We start from the raw sequence: 24,958 nt of genomic DNA, 5'->3' as shown, positions 1-24,958 counted from the left end.
AAAAAAAATTCATTCAGTTGGATCCCTGGAATCAAATGTTTATCAGGTTAAAGCTTCCCATTTCATTAAGCTGCATTGTGGATAATGCTTACAACTTTGCAGGTGCTAGATGTGTTCTTTCAAGTGTTCAGGGGAATGTCATCAAAGGTACAACGGTTGCATCTGCATAGGGCCCCAACGTCATTCTAGGGACCTCTGGTTGCTACTCAGATTTTGTAGTGAATGCCAGAAAAACTATCCTGGAGCATTCAATATTATGGGAAGAAATCCTAATTTTATATTGCTCAAGTGTTGTTGCATATGTTACTCATCTATCCTTCACAATCTGCAGATCCTAAGCTACCTGATCCATGCTACTTCCTGTTGGCTGACTGGTGCATAACTTAGTCTCAACCTCTTGTGCCTTTTTTCCTTCTCTCAAATTCTAAACCTTGACAGCTGTTATGGTCTACTTGAATACAGTACTAACATGTTGGGAAGTGGTGGTGGTAAAAAGTGGGAATAAAACCAAGAACCCATTAGAAAACAATACACATTTATTTGCTGATTTAACAAAATACATTAAAAGTAGAAAATGGCATGCAGAATAGGGAGAGGAGGAAAAGAAATCTTTTCATTCAGTGACAGAGCTATAAAGACTTGCTTATACACAGGACTGGCCTAATGACCTTGGTACACCTGAATCCAGCTATTTCATAATTTTGTATTGCCATGTAAGGAGATCAGGCTTATTTCTTTAAGGAACATTTCCCCGATCCTTGGAACTATTGAAGAGACACCTGCTCTGGAAGGGGAAATATTAACTCTTGTCCAACTTCTCTTAAGGTACCTTATATTTTTTTGTATGTTCCATGCACATGTGGAGCCAGTGTCAGAACTTAGAAGGACTGGAGAAGGTGTCTCCTTAGAGTTCAAACACACCAACTTCATCAGCCCATGCTCTTCTCCTGAGGCAAAGGATAATGCCCATAAATTGAGAACTCTCAATTGCTCTGATTTTAAAGCAAAATATCTAAGTGATTTAATCTCAAAGAATAGTCCACCAGCAGGAATTTCTGTTGCAACCAATGCAATATCTAAGTACAGAAAGCTTGATCTCTGCAACTGTTTGCATATCTATTTGCATTTGCTTGCTTGATGGTTATAAAGGCAGAGTCTGCCTTGCAACACAATTTTGTGTTTTTTTTTGTTTCATTGCCAAGGGTGGTAATAACCAATGTCATGAAAGCAGAGGGGCAATTGAGATCCTTACACAATCAACAATTGATGGCTATTTACTTTGGCATAGGAAAGGCAGGGGATAAATCTTTTAGAAATAAGTCTGTAATAACCCATTGTGGGCTGCAAACTCTACAATAAACCACTTAGGTGTGCCTGCCTGTTGAATACAAGCTTAGCAGCTACATTTTCACCAGCCTGCCCCTATTTTGGTGGCTTTCATTCCCCCACCGCTATAGAATGATGGATGTTGTAAAGCCAGCTAAGACACAAGTGAGAAGAAAACTGGGCCAAGGTGAGCTACCAGTTTTAAAGGCAATTGTATGGATAAAAATGAAATGCTAGGCTTAAGATGTTTGCTGCCTTGAGGAGATGGGAGCAATTGCCTATAACAGGTGCAGCTCAAGCTGTATAACAGTGGTTCCCAAGCTTCTTTAAAGAGACTCTGTGTGGGCCACCACTGATGCAAAATGTTTTGCCATACCAGTTCCCATGACACACCCACCGTGGTAGCCCCTCTATAGGATTCCTCCAATCCATTGGTGGATCTCACTTGAAGACTTGGGAATCACTGGAAAATTGGAGTTAGTGATCAGAACAATTAAAAAATGAAGTAAAGAGACATGACCTCAGCAGCCACTGTTCCTACGCATGAAGGCATGGCCATGAACAGCATAGTGCATCTCAATGAAGTTCAGTGAGCCCACAGTTATGTCACAAGGGCCTAGGACCTTAAATCCACACTTTGAGTAGAAGGGGATAAGAAAATCCTCGCACATCAGTGTGGCTCGACGGACATAGGGCAGACAGCACAAGTATTGTAGATAACGCCACATCAAGATGAAGCCCTTGCCTTGCTGCCGGAAGGTGCGATGTACTGCCAGAACATGGATGTGGACGGTGCTGCCATGAGGCTTGTGCAGGGTCAGGGCATCCTGGCAAGGGAGAAAATCATAATTAAACATTTGGATCCACCAACTAGTATACCTTCTCTTTAGCTTTTTAAGCCTTTTCTGCCCAATATTGCATATACGCAACAGGGATCAAATGTGTATACCTGTGGGCTGGGCAGAAATGGGTTAAGACAGATGAGTAGCAGCCATTTCTTCTCTAGACAACTTCAGATTTCAGCTGCCATAAACCAGTAAACTCAATGGAACAAATCTCATTGTGTGGTTTAATCTATTGTGCTGAGATTCTCAAGGGGGAAAAAGTATAAGAGAACTCTGTGCTTTCCCTGCTATCCATGCTGACATTTAAAGTAAAATAGAGGCTGCTGGAGAATGACAACATTCCAGTAGCAGTCTACCATGGGGCCATATATTTCCATGCAAAAGAAGAGGGGGACAGTATCTTCATGAGCTAAGTGGCCAAATTTGAATCACATAAAGCAAGTGACTGCCAAAAAGCACTATAGGTTGATACTATCAATGCATCCAAAATGTAGGGGAGTGGGGACATTAGTTCTTAAAGGAGAGATCTCCCACTAGTGTTGGTATATGTTGCATGTTCATGCTGGGATCAGGCAAACGAAATAGAAAAGTGGTGCCTCTAGACAGATGTGATTCTCACCTGGCCAAGTCTTTCCTGGTCCCACAGAGAGCCAATAATGAAAGCAACTAATCGACCTTCTTCAAACCAGCCCAGTGACAGCTCAGGACAGAGGTTCAGAAAGTGGCGGATCTCATCCAGATGGAGAGGACAGTCTCCTGACACTGAAATAAATGCTGTTGAATACAACAGAGAAAGGGTTTTACTTTGACTAGAGCTAGGCTGATCTAGGGGATGGAAAGTTATTGAGCCTGCCTTGAGAAAAAAGAAGCAAAACTGGAAGAAGGTCAGAGGTTAAAGTTTGCAGGATAATTTGGTTCCAGTTTGGCTTTTGCTATTACTTCTGGGGTGAGGCTACAGGCTTTTTTTAAATCACAGAAATTATAGAAGGGAAGGAAAAAACCTTTCATTCAACCAGGGTTGTTTTACTGTTAAAGCTATACAAGGGTTCAACCTTGGAATTATTGGACAAGTAAAATGTTAGCTAATTCTCAGCCACACATAGCAAACAGGTAACATTAAGGGAAACACATTTAAGATACTTCAGGGAGATAATGGCATAAATTGCTAAACCCTTGGCTCCTCAAAGGAAGGAGACCAAGATTATATCATAAGTTACTGGAATGCTAAACAGGCAAATGTCCTAGCCCAGAGGCAGAGAAGTCTTCCCAATAGAGGTGGTGCTGCTGATAAGTAGCACAATATGCTACACCAAACTGCTTCTTTTACCTCTCCCTGAGTTTAAAGGGCAGCTTACAATGTGGTCTGAGGGAGCAACTCCTCAACCAACATAAGAGCTGCGACTTCTTGCTCATCAACCATCAAACTACTCAGCACTAATGCCCCCAAATTCCCTTTGTTGGAAGAGCTGAACCAAGAACTAGTCTGATGAGGAGTCTGTTGTCTTTATCAGAGCAGTAGTTGGCAACCTTCAGTCTCAAAAGACTACGGTATCACGCTCTGAATGGTGGTTCTGGAACAGCGTCTAGTGTGGCTGAAAAGGCCAATTCGGAAGTGACAATCCCTTCACTTGGCCAAGTGACTCTTCAAACTGGGAAAGGCCATGCTGCTCAGCCTGCCTCCAAGCGGGCCGCTCGGAGGCCAGGGTTTCCCACCTGTTGAGGTCCACTCCTAAGGCCTTCAGATCCCTCTTGCAGATGCCCTTGTATCGCAGCTGTGGTCTACCTGTAGGGCGCTTTCCTTGCACGAGTTCTCCATAGAGGAGATCCTTTGGGATCCGGCCATCATCCATTCTCACGACATAATAGCACAAATGCTACATTGTCTAATGTTAGGTAACTGTCTTAGGATATTCAGAGTCACTAATATTAGAATTCTGTACAAAACAACACTGAAAAAATGTTTTTAATCTAAAATTCATTTCCCTTCATTCTTAAAAAAGCTTCAGAGATTTGCAAATTCAGTTTTGTTATCCAAACATGAACCAAATGCCTGAACCTGACTGCCAACAGCCAGATCCTGCTACTTTAATTCTGATACAGAAAACTTGAATCTAATTTCCCCAAGTTTTTAAATGTGTGGTTTCTAAGCGGGAAAAATTACCACTTGGATTGAGACTCAGTCTAATCTCAGTGGGAATGACCTTTCTCCGCTACTCTAGCAATTTCCTCAACCTCCATTATTGTTCATTCAAGTGAGAGGCTGTGACCATGTATCTAAGTTATCTCTCACTGTATTCGTTATTTTCACTTCCAAAAACAGTCTCACCTTCCATTATTTATTTTTGCAAAATCCTCTCATCCCAATATTCGACTGACCATCTTGGCCTCTTGACACAATAACCTGTGTGGTTTGCTCCTCAGAATATAGTATGCATGACAGAGGCGCAAAAAGGTTACATTATGTCTGTCTAACTAGGGAGTGTTGCTTTTTAATTGCTCTTGCACAAGTGCAGTTGGTTGCCACTTGTAATGCAATGGTACTGTAAAATACATTTGCTAAAAAACTGTCAATAAGCAGTATCTTACCTTCTCTCTCAATTTCAAACACACTAATGGCATCTTCTGGAGTGAGGCACCGAAATTCGCTAGCAGGAAGCGTGTGTCGGCGTTGACGCCCTGACGAGCTCTGTGGACTTCTGAGGTGAATGGGTTTCAGAAACGGCAGGGCACTGATCACAGACATCCTCTCTATTTCTGTGTCTTCGATAAATGCTTCTCCTCCTTTTGGAGTCAGCCTGTCGCTATTTCAGACACCACCTCCAGCACGATCAGCCAGCAGCTGAAAATACAGTCAGAAGACATATTGGATTAGGCTGTGTCTCTCTCTATATATACAAGCCAAGAATCTGGTCTGACTTCTGTCATCTTAGTTGTCGTCACTGCTACAAAAGCCCCACCAGGTCACAGAGGTGGGTCTTCGTTATTCTCTAGCTGGCCAAAGCAAATTCCAGTAAACACCCAGCTTTTGTGCATTAGAGCCAAGGGACTTGCCAGTAGGGCTAAGTGATGAAAGGCAGCATTAACACAGTGACATGCAGTTCCAAGTCCTTCATGAGCTGACTGTCATGGATACATTTTGCAACAAAATATTGCACTTTTGTTCTGGGCCTGAATCTATTTCAGGATTCCACATACAATTCTGAATCAATTCAGATTTGGTGACCAGATTTGAGTTTTGCTATCAAGCATCAGATGTAGCACAAAAAAAGAGGCTGAATCATTAATGATGATTGGTAACAGGTGTCCACTTCACCATTTAATTACATGGTGGCTAGAAGCTAAGAGGCTCTGATGAAAAACAAAACAAAACCCAAGAGTGCCACCAGCAGGTGTGATGTATTGAAAAAATGGACTGTACCCTTTGATTAATGAAGAGTTGTTATTTCCTGAATTTGCAAAGATGTGCACCCTTTAACTCATGTGAAATTGGCTGCAGAGGGAGTGAGTGTCAACATGTGCTTTTCTGATGTGACTTCACCAAAAATATGATACACCTAGAAACTGTGGGAACAATGAGATGGAATATACGTGCATGTGCTCAATGCGTTACTTCTCAATGTGCTTAGCAGAGTGAAAGGAACTGGAGGACAGATCAGGTGAAGGAGATTAGGCCATTCATTATTACAGGTCCCTGAGGTTAGTGCTTAGACGTGACAAGTGATCTGTACATGGAAATCTCAAGCACTACTCTCCTACTTAGATCTCTAGGGACAAGTTCCTGTTTATCACCAACTTTCCGTGTTACTATGCAGGGTAGTTGGCATTAACATGGGGTGCAAAATGACAAAAGTGTGAGTAGTGATACCAGAGACTAAACATGCTCATATCCAAGTCCCCAACTGTGGCTGCATACAACCACACTGTACAGTTCACAGCATAGCTAGTTTCTGAACCATGAATTCAGTTGGGTTCAAAACTTTAAAGTCAATAATTTAAATCTGGATTTTTATTTGAAAATAATTTATATTCAGTTCTTGGAATTTTTCTAAGTTTCATTTAAAGGCTCATTAGAACTGTGTCTGTGGAATTTTGGGGCAGGCCAAAGAACTATGATATGATTACCACCCTTAGGGCAGGACTGTGTGAATATTTCAGAAAGGAACTCTGTTATTGGATGCAGAATTCCTTCTTCACACTGTATTCCTAGACTACAGCAATAAAAAGGCAGCAAACACTAATGCAGCATCCAGGAATAAACTAGTTCTTAGTCACAGGGACGAAGTAGCAGTGTGCTCTTTCTACATAAGGGGCAGTGATTCATGCAGCTATAAAGACCTTTATCCAAGGCACAAACAGAAAGAACAGGATGTTATTCACTTAAAGATAAGTGTCTTTCAAGTCAATACATGTAAATTATCTTACAATTAAACACTAAAGAATTATGTATACCTCTGAGAGGGAGAGAGAGAGATGCAGGAGATTATCTCTAGTAAACACTCTCATGAAACTGAGATAATGTACTTGATAACTGGATAGTGTATTTGCACTGGAGCTATTAATTCAATTCTGCTAGAAAACATGAGAATGGTTTTCTGAAGTCACAATTTGAAGTCTGGGAATTCTTTCATAGTTCCTTTTCCCAAGGCTGAAAGCATTAAAAAAAGATTCCATATAATTAATTTACTAAACACCTATTTAAAATATAGATTTTAATTAGAATCATTCCTTGCAGAATATTTTCAGTGCCAATATTTTTATGATCATAATTTGACTGCTAGAAAAACTGCAACTTTCATTAAATATCCTTAAATACATGCACTTTGATAATATAATATTTTATATTAGTTAACCTATTGACAAGCCAATTAAAAGCAAAAACCTATGCTGCAATCCTATGTATGCTTTCCTAGGAGCAAGTTCCACTGAACAGAGTGGAATTTACTATTGAGTAAATCTGCATAGAATTGTTCTGTTAAATGACTAAGGGCACAATCCTAACCCTTTATGTCAGTGCTTTCCAGCCAATGGGACATGTGCTGCATCCTGCAGGTGGGTGTCACTCACGGAGACCTCCTCAAAGTAAGGGAATGTTTGTTCCCTTACCTCAGAGCTGCATTGCCCTTATGTCAGTGCTGGAAAGCACTGACATAAGAGGTTAGGATTGTGCCCTAAGGGCCCACTCCTATCCAATTTTCCAGTGCCAATGCAGCTGTGCCAACAGGGTATGCATTGCATCCTGCTGAGGGCAGTCATGGAAGCCTTCTCAAGGTAAGGGAACATCTGTATTGAACATCCAGCATCAGTGCTGGAATGCTGAATAGTATTGGGCTCTAAGGCTGCAATCCTATACATATTTACCTGTAAGTCCCATTGAACTCAATGGGGCTTACATCTGAGTCAACATGCATAGGAGTGCACTAAGTATGCAATCCTAAGCAAGATTACCTAGAAGCAAGCTTCACTACACCACTAAACACACTTACTCAGAAGTAAGCTCAATACTATGCAGGTTTCCTCAGAAATAAGTCCTAATGAGGCTTACTCCCAAGGAAGTGTGCACAGGATTGCAGCCTTAATAAAGTTATTTTATGGAGAAGTAAGTTGATTAAGTTTCATGATGAATCAGAAACCAAGTTAAATACATAAGACGTTCAAAGAATTATGCACAAGACTGCCCCTTAAAAAAAGTTGACTGTGAGCCTGTGCACAGCAACAGACATGTAACCCTCTTTAAATCAGTAACTTAATGAAGAGTCAATTTTTAGCTGGCTGATGTCAGAATTTTAAAAGATAAACAAAAATTTGGGGAGGGGCAATACAGTATTAGCAAAGTGCAGAAATGTGGTAGGAACTTTGCTCTGAAATTGCCTTTCTATTGAGGTGATGTAATAATTTATGCAACAGCAACTCTAGAAAACCAAACATCTACCATTCCACTAGCACAGAGTGAGGGAAGTACATACAATCCCTTTCTAAATGCAACTTTTTCAAATTTTGGAAGTCAACTTCAGAAAGAAGAAAAACACAAGCTCTTACCTGTAAAAGAGGCTTTCTTGAAGGATTTGGACAGTTGTCCTCTCTGGATAGCAAACTGTAGACTTTGCAAAATCACTGCAAGGAAGGAAGGAGAAAACCAACTGCAGTGAATTTTGATGATGTTCTGCAAACTTGTGAAACTCCAGCTTATATATTTTTTATTTATAAAGCACGTGATACTAAACCCTTGTGAGACACAGAGAGAAGCAAAGGGGCTTCAAGGTGACATGGCAACAAAAGGATCCTAGCAGGCTTTACTTTCTTGGCATGATTTTCTGCTGAGGGATAAAGTGTTTTAGCTGATTGCTACACATGAAGGGCATGGCACAAGCCACAGGTAACAGCCAGGCTCAGGGCAGTCGCAGAAAACAGATGGAGTAAAAACACATTGCATGCTGTTGCTGTTTTTGCAAAATTTAAGTATCCTGCTGCTTGAAGAATGTGAGTGTTGCTTAGTTAACACTACTGCATATTCATTAATTAATACTACTACCACTGCCATCAGCTTCTACTGGATTTGTCCTTGCTTCACTGTGCTCAATAACTCAATTCTCCATAAAGCTGCTATAGCTGCTGCTATATCTGTGGCAAGGCAGGAGTAAAGTGTGAAATATTTATAATTTTTTGTTCCAACTTTTGTTTGAGGCAGAGCGACAAGAAAGGAATTGAGAGTTGGTGGGTGGAATAGAGAAGACCATCAGAGCCCTATCCAAGACAATAGGATTTTCCAGGGTTTTCTACAACCATTTGCACAAATGAGAGCCATTTATGCATTTGTATTACAAGATTAATTGTTATGGATTCCGCAGGACCTCTGAGAATACATCCATGCAGATTCCCAGCTTAGCAGAATCGAAGTTCTGATGATGGAGACAGAACTGTGAAGTCTGAGGTCACATATAATGGGGAAGGGGGGACAGGGAATGATTTCAAATCTGATTTCTGCCTTAGTTTTTTGATGGGTAGGGGCATCCTGGGATATACTTCTGCAAAAGCAGCAGATGCAGCAGCTGTGCCTTTCTTTGTTTGGGGGGGATGCTTCTTATTCTACTCCTGGCAGGATTATTTTATTCTGCTAAGGGGTTGCTCAGGGGTGTCTGAGCAGCATCTCTCTCTCCAACCTCCCCTTGATTGAGCCTGCATGTGCTGTGGCTAAGCTCACAGGGGCTTACTCGTGGGCTTCCCCACATCCTGTCCTGTGGCCTCCCACCTTACCAAGCTGGGATGCAACCTCCCTTGCTCCCTCCCTGCCCTGTCCCTGATGTGAAAGGTGTGGGTTTCCTTCTTCGCGGCTGGGGTGGGATTGTATGGGGGAAGGGAACTGGTCGGAGCATTCCACATTGCTACCTGACAGGTGGAATGGGCAAGGACAGCAGGGAAGTGTTTGAAGGGAATGCCAAAGCACACACAGAGCTCTGCAGCAGCCCCGGTTTCTTCCACGGAGCCACAGTAGGCTTTTTAAAGGGACCAATTCCTGACGCAAGTCTTTTTGAGTCGCAAAAATGTTTCAGGCAACTCAGAGAGTGTCCCTGTTATTTTTGAGTTGAGTTGTGGGGGGGGGGCAGAGACTTGAGACTCGACATCAGTCAAGCCATGCCTGACTTGCCCATCCCTGGTGAATTCCATAACATCCATGTCATAACTGAAAAGGCCCATCTGTTAGTAAATGTCTCTCATCCCTGAGAACAAAAGCGCCAACAGCAGGGCCTCAGAAGCAGAATGGAGTACAGGTTGAGCCTCATTATTCAGGTGGGTTCCCTTCCAAGCACTCACAGTGGATGGCAAAAAATGCACTATAAAAAATCAATTTAAAAAACAAAGTTTCTTTGCTCAGGTGATTTGAAAACAGCCTTGATGACCTTTGTGATGTTAAGATAGTCATTAAGACAACAATCCAAAAATCAGTCTCTCTCAAAGTGCTTAGAAAGGTTTCACTCAGCCCCTCCCTTCACCAATGGAAAGTATCTTTCTTTGTGCTCAGGCAGGAGGAGTCACCTGGAGAGAGAAAGATTGATGGATTGTCAGCCAGCTGCCCCCCCCATTAAGGAGGCTATTGTTAAAGGACTGTTCAGCTTTTTAAACTGATTTTAAAAGGGGGCATTTTTTCCCTTCTCCAGGGATCAGCACATTCCTTCCCATTTGCAGGGGCCATTCGTGTTGAGTCAAATCCGTGTAGAAATAGGCTGGACTGGTATATGAATTAAGACAGAAAGTCCTGGCCTACCTGTATTAGGGTACAATCCTAACTTGCGCTGGGACAGGCAAGCTGATAGGCCTGCGCTGCATTCACAAGATCGGTGCAGGCTGGGGAACAACTTGGAGTAAGGGGATTTTATTCTCCTTACCCTGAGAAACACCCCAGGCAGCCCTATGGGGCTACTCGGATCTGTGTGATGATATCGCAGGTGAAAATCCCAAGTGATCCATATGACAGTCATGCTGGGGATGGGGATTAGGATTCATCCTGTGCTGCTGCAGTCAGTCCCACCCTCCTCCCTGGGCCACCCTCCCCCACCCAAAAATGCCCCCTCCCCTCCTCCATTTCTCCCTTCTGCCACCCTCTTCCACCCCATGCTGGCTTGCCCAGGCTGGCACAAACTCACCCCATTCCAGCACAGTTTTAGCACAGTGCAACTTTCCTCCCAAGTAGCTGCAAATGTGCTTTAGGGCACATTCACAACATTCAGGAGCTGGCACAAGAGACTTGTGGGACAAGAGACTGCTGGCTCTTGGGGGGGGGGTTGGATTGCACTGCCCATTAGCCAAGATAGAGTGTGTGGGTAGAAGTTACACAAAATCTTATCCACATCCTGAGGTCGAAGAAGCTTATAGGTATCCATTTTTTCTAAGGACAAGAAGCAGCCTTGCAAGTCTCCACTGCAACTACTGAACATGTGTGTCTAGGTCAAAATGGATGCAAGTGATTTCAAATGCAAAGAGTTTTCCTAAATGAGTGGGCTTAGGAGGATTCCAACTGCTCCCTTTGGTCAAACCGCACAAGGTCCTTCTCCACTTGGAAAAGATCCATTGGATGGCAGGGACCAGACTTGATGGTGCCAGAGAAGATTTCTCTGCCATTATCATCATCTTGGAATGGACCTGAAAATTGACTTTATGCTCTGTCAGATTAATTATTAGAGTTGCTCCAACACTAATAATTTTATCATTCTCACTTGATTTTATCCCTTGACTTTCTTGATCCACAGAAAAACAAGGACCTGCATGTGTTCTACAGAGAGGGAGAGGGCATTTGGGACAGACTGCCTGCATCATCTCCATATTCCACAAGTTGATCAGTCATCAATAGGACTACCAACCATGCTAGTTAATGTCCCAGAGCCATGGGAAAGCCATCTGGATTCTCTGTAAGGGAGATCATTCTAATAGACCCCCAACACCTGCAGAATTGGAAGAACACCAGTCTAAACCTAACCAGGTAGTGATCTGTCCATGACAAAGAAACAATGTAAATGTTCCCATCTCCAGATCATTCTCATTCTTCTCAACACAAAATACCACTTTGAGGGTATGTTCTGCCTGATACAACTGGGTCAGTTGTCATGGAGATCTTGAAATCCTGAGCTGCTTCACACAAGGTGGCCTTGGCATTCATATTAAAAGTTCCCCAGGAATCCATCTGCTCTTTGTAGAAAATGGAGATTGCATCCATTTCAACTGCAGAAGATCCTTTGTAAATGACCAGAAGGGGCTAACTTCCATGTTGGTTAATATTTTTGGTAAACTACATTACCTTTGGTTGCCCTTACAAAGAAAATGGTTTTGATTCTGTTAAAAGTAATACAGACCTCCTTCACATAAGTCCTGTTCAACATGCTATGAAGTTGCTTTAATTAAAAAGTTAGGTGCTTTGAATAGTTGGCACACAGGAGCTAAAACCTAGGCTGCAATCCTATCCTCGCTTATCTGGGAGTAAATGCCATTGACTATAATGGAACTTCTTTCTAAGATAGGCATAGGACTGGGCTCTCTAATTGCTATTATTGTTTAAGAATGCAAAATAAGTGACAAGTCAAACAGTATAACCAAATTGCAAGCTTACTTCCATCTAAAGCAGGATGGACACCTTTCCCTGGAGCAACTAATCTGATGATGAGAAGCAACTGATAACAACTACTGTATTCATACATTACCTTCATCCAGTGCAGCCAAAACACCAGATTGAAAGCATTACCTGCTGAATGTGCTGGGCTGGATAATATCTGAAAAAGGCCCCAAGTTGTGACGGAGGAAATAAAATCTTAAACTGTACCAGCCAAGCATGTTCAGCATGAATGCTGAAGTTCCTCAAGATCACAAACCTAAGATCACTTATCCAACACCACCTCGGCCAGCTCAGGAAGCAACATAGGGAGCAATCCTAACCCCTTATTTCCAGCACCGACATAAGGGCAATGCAGCTCTGAGGTAAGGGAACAAATATTCCCTTACTTTGAGGAGGCCTCCGTGAGTGCAACCCAACTTCAGGATGCAGCACATGTCCCATTGGCACCGCTATGCCAGTGTTGGAAAGCACTGACAAAAGGGGTTAGGATTGCATCCATAGTTAGCAGCTTCGTGGTCAATACACCAATAGAATCCCATGCTGGTCTTGAAAGCCCAATACCAGTTACAAACACTTGAAATTGGACAATTGCTAGGAAGATGGAATCATTACAAACCATGGTGACCCTTCCCCATCCAGTCTTTGCAGTTCATCTCTCAGAATACTGGTGAGCACAATAAGGAGTTCATTGCCCTGATCTACCTAGGCCTTGGTAACACGTTATGTCAGTTCAAATACTGGATGGCAGATGAACAGATAAGACCAAGGAGCCCAGTTAGTCCTGGGCTCCCACAGTTTCCCACAGTGCGAAAATAAGATACTTCTGGGGAGCCCAGCAGGATGTGAGGACAAACAGCCCCTCTTTACTTATGCTTTCCTGCAGCTGGTATTCAGAAGCACACTGACTCTGAACCTAAAAGCAGAATATAGCCAGAATAATTAGCAGAGGTGGTTAAATTTGTTCCTCATCACAACAAATATTCTAAGGGTGTTTTTTTTAAAAAAGTACAGGTCACAGAGTTTCGGTTTGAGACACCTTTGGAGTTTGAACAGCACAGTAATGGAGAGGAAAGTAACAAATACATGAGACAGTAGGTTAACACATTAGGGATGAACCTGCGAAGAACTATTCTGGAGATTCTACAGCAATAAAAGCAATTGAGCATATTTCATTTGTTTTGACTCCATGGAAATAGAACCGATTGTCCCAATTACTCTTTTCCTTGCTATAAACATGAATAATTTCCCCAAATTACTAGAGGTAATTGAAGTAAAAGAGGTGGTTAACATACTGGCTAAGGTTGCAAAACAGGACTTTCCTGGTTCAAATCTGTCAGGAACACAGTAAGTGGCCTTAGGCAAACCATTCTCTCAGCCTTAGCTGCCCAGCCATGGGGGAGGGGGGGAAATACTAACCTTACAGGCTTGTTGTAAGGACTACCATGTTAATACAAGTAAAATGCTGTGTACACAGAAAGAGCTATACAAATGTTAAGTACTACACTACTATTATCTACAGGAAATATTGTCCAAGAACTTCCAGCTGCAAAAACAAAATGTCCACAAGATGGAGCAAAAGTGTTTTCTAAGACATGCAAAAATACCCATAAAGTCAGATTTAGCTATCTCTCAAAACATGGAGCTCCAAATCTGTTTAGTTATTAACACACCACTTGCCTAACATTCTTAGAGCAATTTTGTCCAATTCTACTAAGACTACAATGGAGAATGAAGGAGGTAATAGGGAAGGATATCTTGTTCCTTCTCCTGATTGGCTGAAGAATCTCACAGCAGATGAAAAATCAAATGAGTTACAGCTCAGAAATGCATGAGATTTTAAAAATTACTTTCCCCTAGATTTACTACTGTCTTTTGGAGACATCTTAGCCGCCATTAGGTTGCAGGATCTAGGTCAGAGGAAAGGAGAAAATTAAAACACTCTTGCTAGGGTCCTCATATATATATTAAACAGAAGGGTATAAATAAGAAAATGCCTTATGCAGAGTCAGATTACTGATAATCTAGCCCAGTACTCTGAAGGATGATGGACAACACCTTGTTTAGGCCATAGGAGCACCCTCCTAATTGGACTTCTGCTCCCCTGAAACTCAGAACATGGTGTGTTCTCTGTCATGGTGGCTGTGTTCTAAGTGGTAGGAGAATCTTTAATAATTGGCCAGTATAAATTATCGAGCCCTGGGTACTACATTAATCCTGCTAACTAAGCAAAGAGAGACATTGTAAAGTGGTGACTCTCTTATATTTAGCAGGAGGACAGCAACTGTCCCTGTTCATCTCAAGACAGTACTCCACCCAGTGTTTGTTGCTGGTATTTCCCTTGGGTTCTTTTTACAGTGTGAGCACCTTTGGGATAATGAATCATCTTCTCATTCCTCATACCTACATAAATTACCTGAAAACTTTTTGATGTTGAAACAAACAATATAAACGTTAAATTCCATATCCAGATACTATTTGAGATGGGCCATCATTTGGTCTGGAGTGGCTTCAGGAGACCCAATCAGAGAGAACATCTAGTCAGACTGACTCCAGAAGCCTCAGTAAGGATGGTTATGCCCAGTGTGTCATTAGGAGGTGCCCTGGAGAAGCCAGTGCAGGGCTTTGCCCCAGGACCCACAGCTATCTGTACCAGCACTGAGTGCACCTGTTTTGCATGCCAAAGGTCTCAGGTTTAATCCCTGGCATCTTCAGGTTGCGATGAAAAAGATCCCAATCTGAAACCCTGGAGAGCCACCACCACACAGTGAATACAGTACCAACCTAGTGGGACCAATAATCAGTATAAGTCAGCTTCATATGTTCATATGGACAAGAGTTGATTAACGTGTGTGTAAAGTTTTCAGTTGGAGCATCACACATCATTTTTTGAGTGTGTGGCTTGTTAGAGAATGGAATAATAAAGCTCATATACGGTGGAGTACCTAGCTCATCTATCACCTGGACCAAACTAACATTTTAGCGCCCCCTGTGATTTAATTAATTAATTAAATTTATTATTATTATTGTATTATAGAAGATAGCAATGTAAAAATGGTAGATAAAATTTAGCTTGTAACTTAGCTTACAAGAAATGTAACTTTAGCTTACAAAAACTTGTGCCACATTACTGTGGCTGTAGAAATGTAACTTTAGCTTACAAAAACTTGTGCCACATTACTTTGTTAGGGCATAAAGTAATGGCCTATGCCCATCCCCAGCCATCCTGTTCATCCCCTACTGCCTCCTGGCACAAGGATGGCAGAAGGGGTTGGCCAGGTCAGGCACTAACCAAGGATACAAACCCATCATTAGAAGGCCCACCTAGTCAGACCAACCTTTGAACCTGCAGCACCAGTGATAGCAGTAGTTTCTGTGCACTATCAAGGGATGGGTAGGGAGTGCCATATGGCCCCTAGTGCAGTACTTTGCCCCAGGGCCCTCAACAACCTGACACCAACACTATGTAGCCCTAAAAAGCAAATTATAGCAAGAAATAATTCTAGCCCTCATATTTGACGTAACAGTTCAAGACTCAAAGGGAATAAACATGGAAGAATAATTCCAAATTGAGTGCTAAGGAAATATTTCCAAATTAAAACACTGTACACTTTGATAGTTCTGGGAGCAAGGTTGACCTATTACCAGCTGCACAGAATGAAAAGATCAATGCTCAGTATTGCTAAGCATGAGAAAACATTTACCCCAGTTTCACTGTAATGCTGCACTTCCACAAGAATCTCCAAGAGAGCTTACATACTGTGAATAGGCGCACAAATGGGTAAAAGTTTTTAATAATAAATAATAATAAAATAATAAAACTTTATTTTTATCCCGCCCTTCTCCCTAACGGGACCCAGGGTGGCTAACAACATATTAAAAAACAGATTTTAAAAACATTAATACATAGCAGATAAAAAACATTTAAAAACACATTACAGAGGCCATAAAAACAGTAGTCAGATTAAAAGACAGAATAAAAGAGCAAGTCACCGAGGAATCAAGCCTGTAAGAAACTAAAAGATGTATAAAAATGTTAAGAAGGCCAGAAATCAGAAGGCTTGTTTAAACAACAGTGTTTTCAGGCCTCGCCGAAAACTCTCAAGAGAGGGAGCCATTCTCAAGTCAAGGGGAAGGGAGTTCCATAATGTTGGTGCCACTACCGAGAAGGCCCTATTTCTTGCAGCCGCCCCCCGGACCTCCTTGAGTGGCGGCACTTGCAAAAAGGCTTTCTCTGATGACCTGAGAGGGCAAGCTGGATTGTACGGGAGTAGGCGGTCTCTAAGATATCCTGGCCCAGAGCAGTATAGGGCTTTAAAGGTCAAAACCAGCACCTTGAATTGGGCCCGGAAATGAATGGGCAGCCAATGTAGCCCCCGGAGAAGCGGACTGACAGAGTCAAGCCGCCTGGCTCTGGTGACCACACGGGCCGCCGCATTCTGCACTAATTGTAGTTTCCGAACCGTCTTCAGGGGCAGCCCCACATAGAGTGCGTTACAGTAATCTAACCTTGATGTCACCGTGGCATGGATCACCGTGGCCAGGTCTGCACGATCCAAGTACGGTCGCAGCTGGCGCACCAGCCGAAGCTGAGCAAAGGCCCCCCTAGCCACAGCCGCCACCTGGGAATCCAGGAGCAGCTGCGAGTCCAGGAGGACCCCCAAGCTGCGAACCTGCTCCTTCAGAGGGAGTGCAACCCCATTCAGAGCAACCCGATAATCCAGCACCTGCATCGAGGATTTCCGAACCAGGAGAGCCTCTGTCTTATCCGGATTTAATTTCAGATTGTTAGCCCCCATCCAGATCCTCACTGCTTCCAGACAGCGCTCCAGGCCCTCAACCGCCACCCTGGAGTCTGGAGGAAAGGAGAGATAAAGCTGGGTGTCATCAGCGTATTGATGACACCCCACTCCAAACCCCCGGATGACCTCTCCCAGCGGTTTCATGTAGATATTAAATAGCATGGGGGATAGAATTGAACCCTGCGGCACCCTGCACCTCAAAGGCCAGGGTGTCGAACAGGCATCCCCCAGCACCACCATCTGGGACCGACCTTCCAAGTAGGAGCGGAACCACCGCAAAACAGTGCCTCCAACTCCCAGCTCAGCCAATCGGCCCAGAAGGATACCATGGTCGATGGTATCGAAGGCCGCCGAGGGGTCCAGCAGGACCAACAGGGACGCACTCCCCCTGTCCAGTCCCCGGCGTAGGTCATCCACCAAGGCGACCAAGGCAGTCTTCATCCCAAAGCCTGGCCTGAAACCAGATTGAAAAGAATCCAGATAATCCACTTCATCCAAGACCCTCTCGAGTTGGGCCGCCGCCACCCGCTCAATTACCTTGCCCAGAAACGGGATGTTGGAGACTGGCCGATAGTTGTTCATCACAGTGGAATCCAGGGAGGGCTTCTTCAGGAGGGGGCGAACCACCGCCTGCTTCAAAGCAAGTGGCAACGTCCCCTCCCCCAAAGAAGAGTGGACCACCCTCCCCGTCCACTCAGCCAGTCCACCCCGGGCAGCTCTTATCAGCCAAGCTGGGCAAGGGTCAAACAGGCAGGCAGACGGCATCACACTCCAAAGGAGTCTGTCCACATCCTCAGGCTGCACAAGCTGAAAAGAATCCCACAACACTGGACAAGCAGTTGCCAGGGGGACATCATCAGACATTGTCAATGTGGCATCCAAGTTGTAACGAATGCGATCAATTTTATCTGCAAAATGTTGCGCAAACACGTCACAGCGGCTGACCGTGTATTCCTCCTGGTCCACTGGAGGGCCTGATGGAGGAGGCCCCGCACCACACGGAACAGCTCTGCCGGACGGCTATCAGCAGACGCAATGGTAGCAGAGAAGAATGATTTCTTCGCTGCTACCACCGCCACGGAGTAGGCTCTATAATGAGCTCTACTCCGTGTCCGATCGGATTCATCATGCGTTTTCTGCCACTGTCGCTCTAGACACCTGCCCTGCCGCTTCATCATTCGCAGCTCCTCAGTAAACCAAGGAGCCGCTCCGAGTTTTAAGGCAGTGGGGAGCCAAATTATCCATTGGGGAGTAGTCAATGAATCATCAGCACATTATTCTACAAATCCATACATTTATATTCTTCTAGATTTGCTAAAAACACAGCTAAAAACTGCAGCTGTGGCAGTACAGGTATCCCCTTTTGTCTGGTTCATTTTTTGACATTCCACTCTTTCAAGGCATTTCAATTCTACCCAGAAGTCATTCATTCAGTGCATGCTCCGCTCTTTCAACCTCTCTCTGAGGTTCTAAAGGCTAAAATTGCCCTTCTCCATGTTGATTTGCATATGACATGGTGATTCAAACTGTTTTGGGGTGTGTGTGTGTGTGCGCGCGCGCGCGCGCACGTGTGAGTGAGAGAGAGAGAGAGACTGGGTCTATTCTCATTTCCGAACGCATTAATGAGAATCCATTTGCAGTAATCTTTGCAAGGAATTTGCAAGGATAGAATCCTTTGCAAGGATAGCAGGAATTTGCAAGATAAAACGGCATTTGCAATTTGCTAGCTAAACAAGCTTTGAAAGCAACATTTGTAAACTAAAAAAAAGACCAGGTTTCACTTTTCAACTATTTCCACTTTTCACCACTACTTCGGTCCCTAACCTAGCAAATGAGCAGAGGACACCTGTACTAGCCATGCACTGCAGAAAAAAACAAAGACTGAAACCCTATGCCCTTTTGTGGGAGTGAGCTCCACTGAACACAATGGAACTTGCATCTGAGTAGACCACTTGTATAGGCTCATCAGATATTACATTTTAATAAAAAACACAAAACACCAGTATTGTATATGAATCTGATATCACTGATACACCCAAAGTTGCTTCAGGTAATGTTGAATTAGGCTTGTTAATCAAATATAAAGGAAGAAAGTAGACTTGTCTGAGATGAAAAGAATTTGTTTCCCCTGCTTATCTTTTGTGCGTTTTTATATTTATACTCTGAATGCACAAATATTTGCCAAATATTCATCAAGTATGTAACTCTGTAATTGGCATGTGAAGATATCTAAAATTCGGTTGTTCATGCTTGACAGCATTTAATCTCTGTCTCCAGGACCACCTGCTCACATATGAACCTGCCAGTTATTTCAGGTCATCTGAGGAGGTCCTTCCCTGGGGCCTCCACCTACTGAGCTAAGGTATCAAATGACTGACAACCAGGCCTTCTCCATTGTGATTATATGACTTTGGACCACCCTGCCCAGGGCTGTGCACCTACTGCCAACTCTTGGAAGTTTCAGGTGCCAGGTGAAAACCAATGTGATTGTGGTTGCTCACTGTCATTGTTTTTAATGTTCGTTTAGCTAGTTGGCTGCTTCTCATGCTGTGTTAAGAGTTGTTTGTCTAAGAGTTGTTAATCCTAAGCAAGTCTACTCAGAGGTAAGTCCTATTGTGTTCAATTGGTCCTACTCTCAGGAAAGTGAGGTTAGGATTGCAGACTTAGTGCCCAATCCTATCCAATTTTCCAGCACCAGTGCAGCTGCAGTGCAGTCCCAAAGTAAGGGGACAAATGTTCCCATACATTGAGGAGGCATCTGTGTCTGCCTCCCCACCACAGGATGAAGTGCATGCCCCACTTGGCATAGCTGCACTAGCACTGGAAAATTGGATAGGATTGGGCCCTAAGTTGTCACAGAGTTGTGAATATTGGCACATCTTGGCACATCTCCCACACATACAGTTCTGTCTTAAGTAGCATTATGATCTGATCAAAAGCATTCTCTCAGAGACAACTGCATCCTAGTGTTCTGTCTCTTTAAAATGCAATGTAAGAAGTTACCCATAAATCATAATCCTGAGCACATTTATTTGGAAACAACACTGAAATAAATTAAATTTACTTACAAGGTGTTTGGGTCCATAGAGTTAGGTATACCATTTGTTATCATTATAATATGAAATCCGTAATGCTCAGAATGGTGCATTTGCACAGGATATTTTTCAGGGACTAAAATCAGTGCATCTAATCCTGCAAGCCTGTCATAAAACACAACCTTCTTTTCTGGGGCATAGTTCCCTATGTTTCTAGTTTTGCATATGACATAAACACAGATCTCTCCTAAGCAAATATGCCCAGAAAATGACCCTGCCCTCATATGATATTTAAATCAGACACAAAACAAAGGTGCAGCTAATCAGTTACAAACACACTCAAACAGCTTTGATTGTGGCCATGTTTCCTAAAATGTACACAGCACTCATAAAATTGGCAGGAAACTCCAGGGCTAGCCCAGGCTAGGAGGCAAAGGCTGCAATCCTAACCACACTTTCCTGAGAGTAAGCCCCATTGAACAAAATAGGACTTACTTTTCAGTAGACCTGGTTAGAATTGTGCCCAAACAGGATCATTTAGCCAGATGAGTCATATATAAACCTCAAGTCTGGGAATTCCTGATCTGTATCCTAGCAACAGGAAACTTAACTCTTCTTCTTCAGAGACAGACTTAGACTGGGACTATTATATAATGCAGGCAGTTTCTAACTCTGAAAGTGACTCACTGGGAGATTTTAAACCAGGGGTCTCCAAACCCTGGCCCAATGCGGGGGCCAGATGCGGCCCGCAGCAAGCCTCTTTCAGGCCCATGGCCAACCTCTTGTCCCCTGAAAGCCTCTGGCCCACTCAACTGAACATGACCAGAACTGTGCTCTGATTGTGTCTGGAGGGTGTTCTGAGGGCCAGAGGTTGAATGAATGAGCCCATTCATTCATTCATTCATTCATTCATTCACTCATCTAAGTTCCATCTCTAATTTATTTATTTAAATTTTATATTTAAATTTTTTTCCTGGACCTCCACACCAGATATTTGATGCGGCCCTCTGACCAAAAAGTTTGGAGACCCCTGTTTTAAACCCACCTTGTGCCCCCTTCTGTTTCTGCTGCTCTTTATTTAGTATGAGCTGCAATAGTATTGCTGGATTCAAGTGTTTCAAGTTTTAATTGTGGCCTGTTATTAAAACACTTCAAAATAATGCACTGCATCAAAGTACTATAGACTGCAGCCCTAACAGTCTGATAAGCACTCTGCAGGTACAAAGTAAGTGTTTAACATTTACAAGTTAAAGAGCTCTTAGTCACTGCATCCTGCAGTGGAGGGGGGAGTCATGGAGACCTCCTCCAGGTAAGGGAACATTTGTTCCCTTCCCCTGGGGCAGCATTGCAGCTGCATTGGTCTGTTATTAATGTAAATGCTCTAATTCTTATTAATGTAAGAATGTATTAATGTAATGGTATTAATGTAAACACTCCCAATTCTTTCACTCCTTTTCCTCCCTATTTGAAAAGAATAGAACCATGGGGTACTGATTTGCCAATATGCTCCAGCCTATCCAGTCCTACAACTACATGTTTCAACATCTCTCATAAAGGCCAGCACCAGTTTCCTTCTAGAGCAGTGTTTCAGTGGTACTTGAGGTGGTGTTTGGAGGTACTCACAGGACCCCCAGACCCCTGCTGCCTGGCAGCAAGGCCTGCAATGCAATATGCAGCAGTAGGAGGCTCAGCTCGGCAGGCAGAACGCCAGGGCGCACTTTTCGCACACCCAGAAAAGCCTTCCTGTCCACCCTGAGCTTCTTAGCAGTATTTGTTGCATTGTGTCTGGGCTCCCAATTCAGAAACTGACTGGCAATGACATCATCATTGGCAATGCCATTGACTGGCAATAGGTGGAAGGTGGACCACTTTCCAGTAGGTGAACCATGCAAAGCGGTAAAGCAAACATTGAGAAACGCTGTTCTAGAGAGATGCCTTAGTGCCAGTAAACTTGTGGTCCCTTTTGGACCACATCTTAACATTCCACTAGATTGCCATGTGTAGTCCTCCTCGATCGAGGGACAGGCACACTCTTGGTAGTCGTGTCTGCTGCCCAGTGTCCCAGAAGGTTGCGCAACAGGACATCTGGGGAGACGTGACTGCCCCAGAGCATCCCTATCCCCCAACTGAAGATGACTACATGTGGCAACTCTGCAGAACAGTAAGGTTCGCTCACGAGGTGGACAGGCTTGTCCAAACCCTGGATATGGCCCCTGGGCCGGTGTTCAGACGGCCTTGACGTACAGCTTCTGAACTACAATTCTAGAACACTCTATCAATTTAGCCAGAAAACTTAACTGGAGACATAAAAGCATTTGAGAGGACTCTTTTTTGTTAGATTCCCCTCCTCACCCATTTTCTTCTTCCTTCTGCACCTTCCTTCCATCATTTCTATCCTGCCTCTCTTTTCTTCTTGTCCGTTATGCATCCAGACCCACAACTGGAGTACAGGCTCAATCAGATTATCTTACACATGCACTCCCCCATCTAAAGTACACTTACCTAAAGAAAGTCCCTCTCACAACTAGCCAGGGACATGTGGTGGGTGGGGAGGCAGGTGAGGCAGAGCCTCCCCTCAGGAGTCCTTCAACAGGCGCTGCTGTCCTGTGAGGTGCCCAGGCACCCACAACCCATGTGCTCTGCGCTCTGCTCTCCCTCCCTCCTCACTCTGCGCATGGGTTGTGGGTGCCTGGGCACCTCACATGACAGCAGCGCCTGCTGAAGGACTCCTGAGGGGAGGCTCTGCCTCACCTGCCTCCCCACCCACCACATGTCCCTGCCTAGCATCATGTGAACTCCAAGCTACCCACTCCAGCTGGGCTCACCTGAGACTCCCCCCTCCTTCTCCTTGAGCGCCGCTTCTCCCTCCCACCCTTCGGGGGCCTTGCTTGCTCCCCCACATGTCACTCCCTGTCACTCACCCCCTTCAGAGGGAGCCGCTCCTCCCGCTCCCCTTCCCAACGGCCTGCGCCCGCCCGCCCATGCTTCGCTATCGCGTGTTCTCCCTCTCGGAGGCCCCGCCCCCCGGCCGGCGTCCTCCGGCCCCTCCCCTCGCCCTGCCCGCGCGGCAGTGGCCGCTGTTGGGCGAGGGGCGGGGCCTCGGCGTTCCAGCCCCGCCCCTCGCCGGACGGTGACTGCGCTGTGGGGCAGGCGGCCGCGGCGGCTGCTGTTTCTTCTTCTCCTCTCTCCCCTCCCCCACCAGCCACCCACGGCGCGCCCGCCTGCCCGCCATGGCGGAGCCGCTCGCGCCCCCCGCCTCAGCAACCGCCACCGGCGTCGGCGGCGGCTCGCAGCGCCTGCTCTTCACCCACGACCTGGTGTCAGGCCGGTACCGAGGCTCGGTGCGCTTCGGCCTGGTGCGCGTCATGCACGGCGAGGACTCCGACTCTGAGGAGGACGATGGCGGGCGAGGCCCCGGCGGCGGCCCAGGGGGCGGCGGCGGTGGCCCAGGGGGAGGAGCGGGCAGCTCGGGGGGCTCCGAGTCCGGAGGCCCCTGCGGAGGGGAGGAGAGCCGCGGCAGCCCCCTCCGCCGCGGCTACGTGCGCGTCCAGTGGTACCCGGAGGGCATCAAGCAGCACGTCAAGGAGACCAAGGTGAGCAGACCGCCGCCCTGCCCGGCCCGGCCCCACTGGCATCTCGTCTGCATGCTCGGCGGGGGAGCGCGGCGGCGGCAGCAGCAGTCATCGCCTCCCGAGGAGGAGGAGATGGGGGCTTCGCTGCTGGACTGGGAGAACGGGCGGGCCTGGCTGGGACTGAGACCAGCCGGGCCTGCTGCAGGGAGGTGGGCTAATTGGGGCGAAGCCTGGATAAGGTGGGGCAGGTTGACTGCATCCCTCGCGAAACTCAGGGCAGGGCTGGAGGTGTGCGGGTGGGAGCCAGGCTGCGAGAAGGCTGCCTCGGCCACAAGGTTCAGCCTGCTTTTCGTGGTCCGCCTTGCACCAGCTGGGAGCGCAATCCTATGCGTGTCTACTCCGAACTAAGTACCGTGATGGGCAATGGAGCTTACTCCCAGGAAAGCGTGCCTAGGATTGCAACCTGGCTCGCCTGATCTTGAGGGCGCCTACTGTGACCCGCTCGCCAGCAGCCCCATTCACCCAATGCATGTTGTTTCCTGCACCAAAAGGAAAGGGGAGGGCTGTGCTTGCCTTCCTCCTATTTTTTTCCATTCCCTGGAATTTTATCTCTCTATCTTTCTATCCACCCACCCACCCATCTATTCATCCCCCATTCCCTGGAATTTTATCTCTCTATCTTTCTATCCACCCACCCACCCGTCTATTCATCGCATGCCTACTCACAAGTAAGTTCTGTTGTGTTCAGTGGGGCTTACTCCCAGGAAAGGGTGCATAGGATTTCATCTTTGATGTCACATTTAGTTAAGTCATTTGGATTACAGCATGTATTATGATGCTGCTTCTTATTGGTGGACTTAATACTGTGTCATCTTGCAGGAACTGAAGTTAGACCTTAAGGAAATATGCTTTACTAGCATGGGGTGGGGTTGCTGTCCAGTTAGCAGTGTCTACCACAGCTTGGAAACTCAAAACATACCACATGTTCTTGAAGTACAGGGGTGGGTTGGAGGTTAGAAACTCTGTTGAAATTAGAAACCCTTCATTTTGTCTTTGATGTGTTTCTATTTTCCTGTTGTATATGTAGTAGTGAGACAGGGAGGGGGTTAAAGGTCTAAGTATTTATCACATTTTTATACCTCTTCCAAGGAGTTCAGGGTGGTTACATGGTTCCTCACCTCCTTTTGTCCTTGCAACACCCCTGTAAGGTAGGTGAGGCTGAGAGATAGTGACTGACCCAAGGGCACCCAGGAAGCTTCATGGCTAAGCAGGGAATTGAACC

At 45.1% G+C, this 24,958-nt stretch overlaps 2 protein-coding genes across 5 annotated transcripts in view; one reads left to right on the top strand and one right to left on the bottom strand.

The window, feature by feature from the left end:
* Window positions 1–518: 518 nt before the first annotated feature.
* Window positions 519–23,540, bottom strand: AANAT (aralkylamine N-acetyltransferase). 2 transcript variants are annotated; one of them, XM_066614509.1, is made up of 5 exons: window positions 23,437–23,540; window positions 8,208–8,282; window positions 4,758–5,010; window positions 2,791–2,945; window positions 519–2,153 (listed from the first exon to the last, which is right to left on the bottom strand). In XM_066614509.1, exons 3-5 carry the CDS (start codon window positions 4,912–4,914, stop codon window positions 1,848–1,850), a joined length of 618 nt encoding a protein of 205 aa, XP_066470606.1. In that variant the 5' UTR covers window positions 4,915–5,010; window positions 8,208–8,282; window positions 23,437–23,540; the 3' UTR covers window positions 519–1,847. The 2 variants fall into 2 exon arrangements, with proteins under 2 accessions (XP_066470606.1, XP_066470605.1); XM_066614508.1 differs by lacking the exon at window positions 23,437–23,540 and adding an exon at window positions 23,026–23,091.
* UBE2O (ubiquitin conjugating enzyme E2 O) overlaps window positions 23,276–24,958 on the top strand; it is a 96,786-nt gene continuing 95,103 nt past the window's right edge. For 2 of the 3 annotated variants that reach the window (XM_066614505.1, XM_066614504.1), the window contains exon 1: window positions 23,276–23,697. In XM_066614505.1, the coding sequence (XP_066470602.1) occupies window positions 23,335–23,697 (363 nt within the window). In that variant the 5' untranslated portion in view covers window positions 23,276–23,334. The remainder of the gene's footprint in view (window positions 23,698–24,958) is intronic. The other variant, XM_066614507.1, reaches the window with a different exon arrangement.

Source organism: Tiliqua scincoides, chromosome 2 (genome assembly GCF_035046505.1).
Source record: "Tiliqua scincoides isolate rTilSci1 chromosome 2, rTilSci1.hap2, whole genome shotgun sequence".
In the NCBI taxonomy this organism is placed as follows: domain Eukaryota; kingdom Metazoa; phylum Chordata; class Lepidosauria; order Squamata; family Scincidae; genus Tiliqua; species Tiliqua scincoides.
This window is presented reverse-complemented; position numbering and strand designations above follow the sequence as displayed.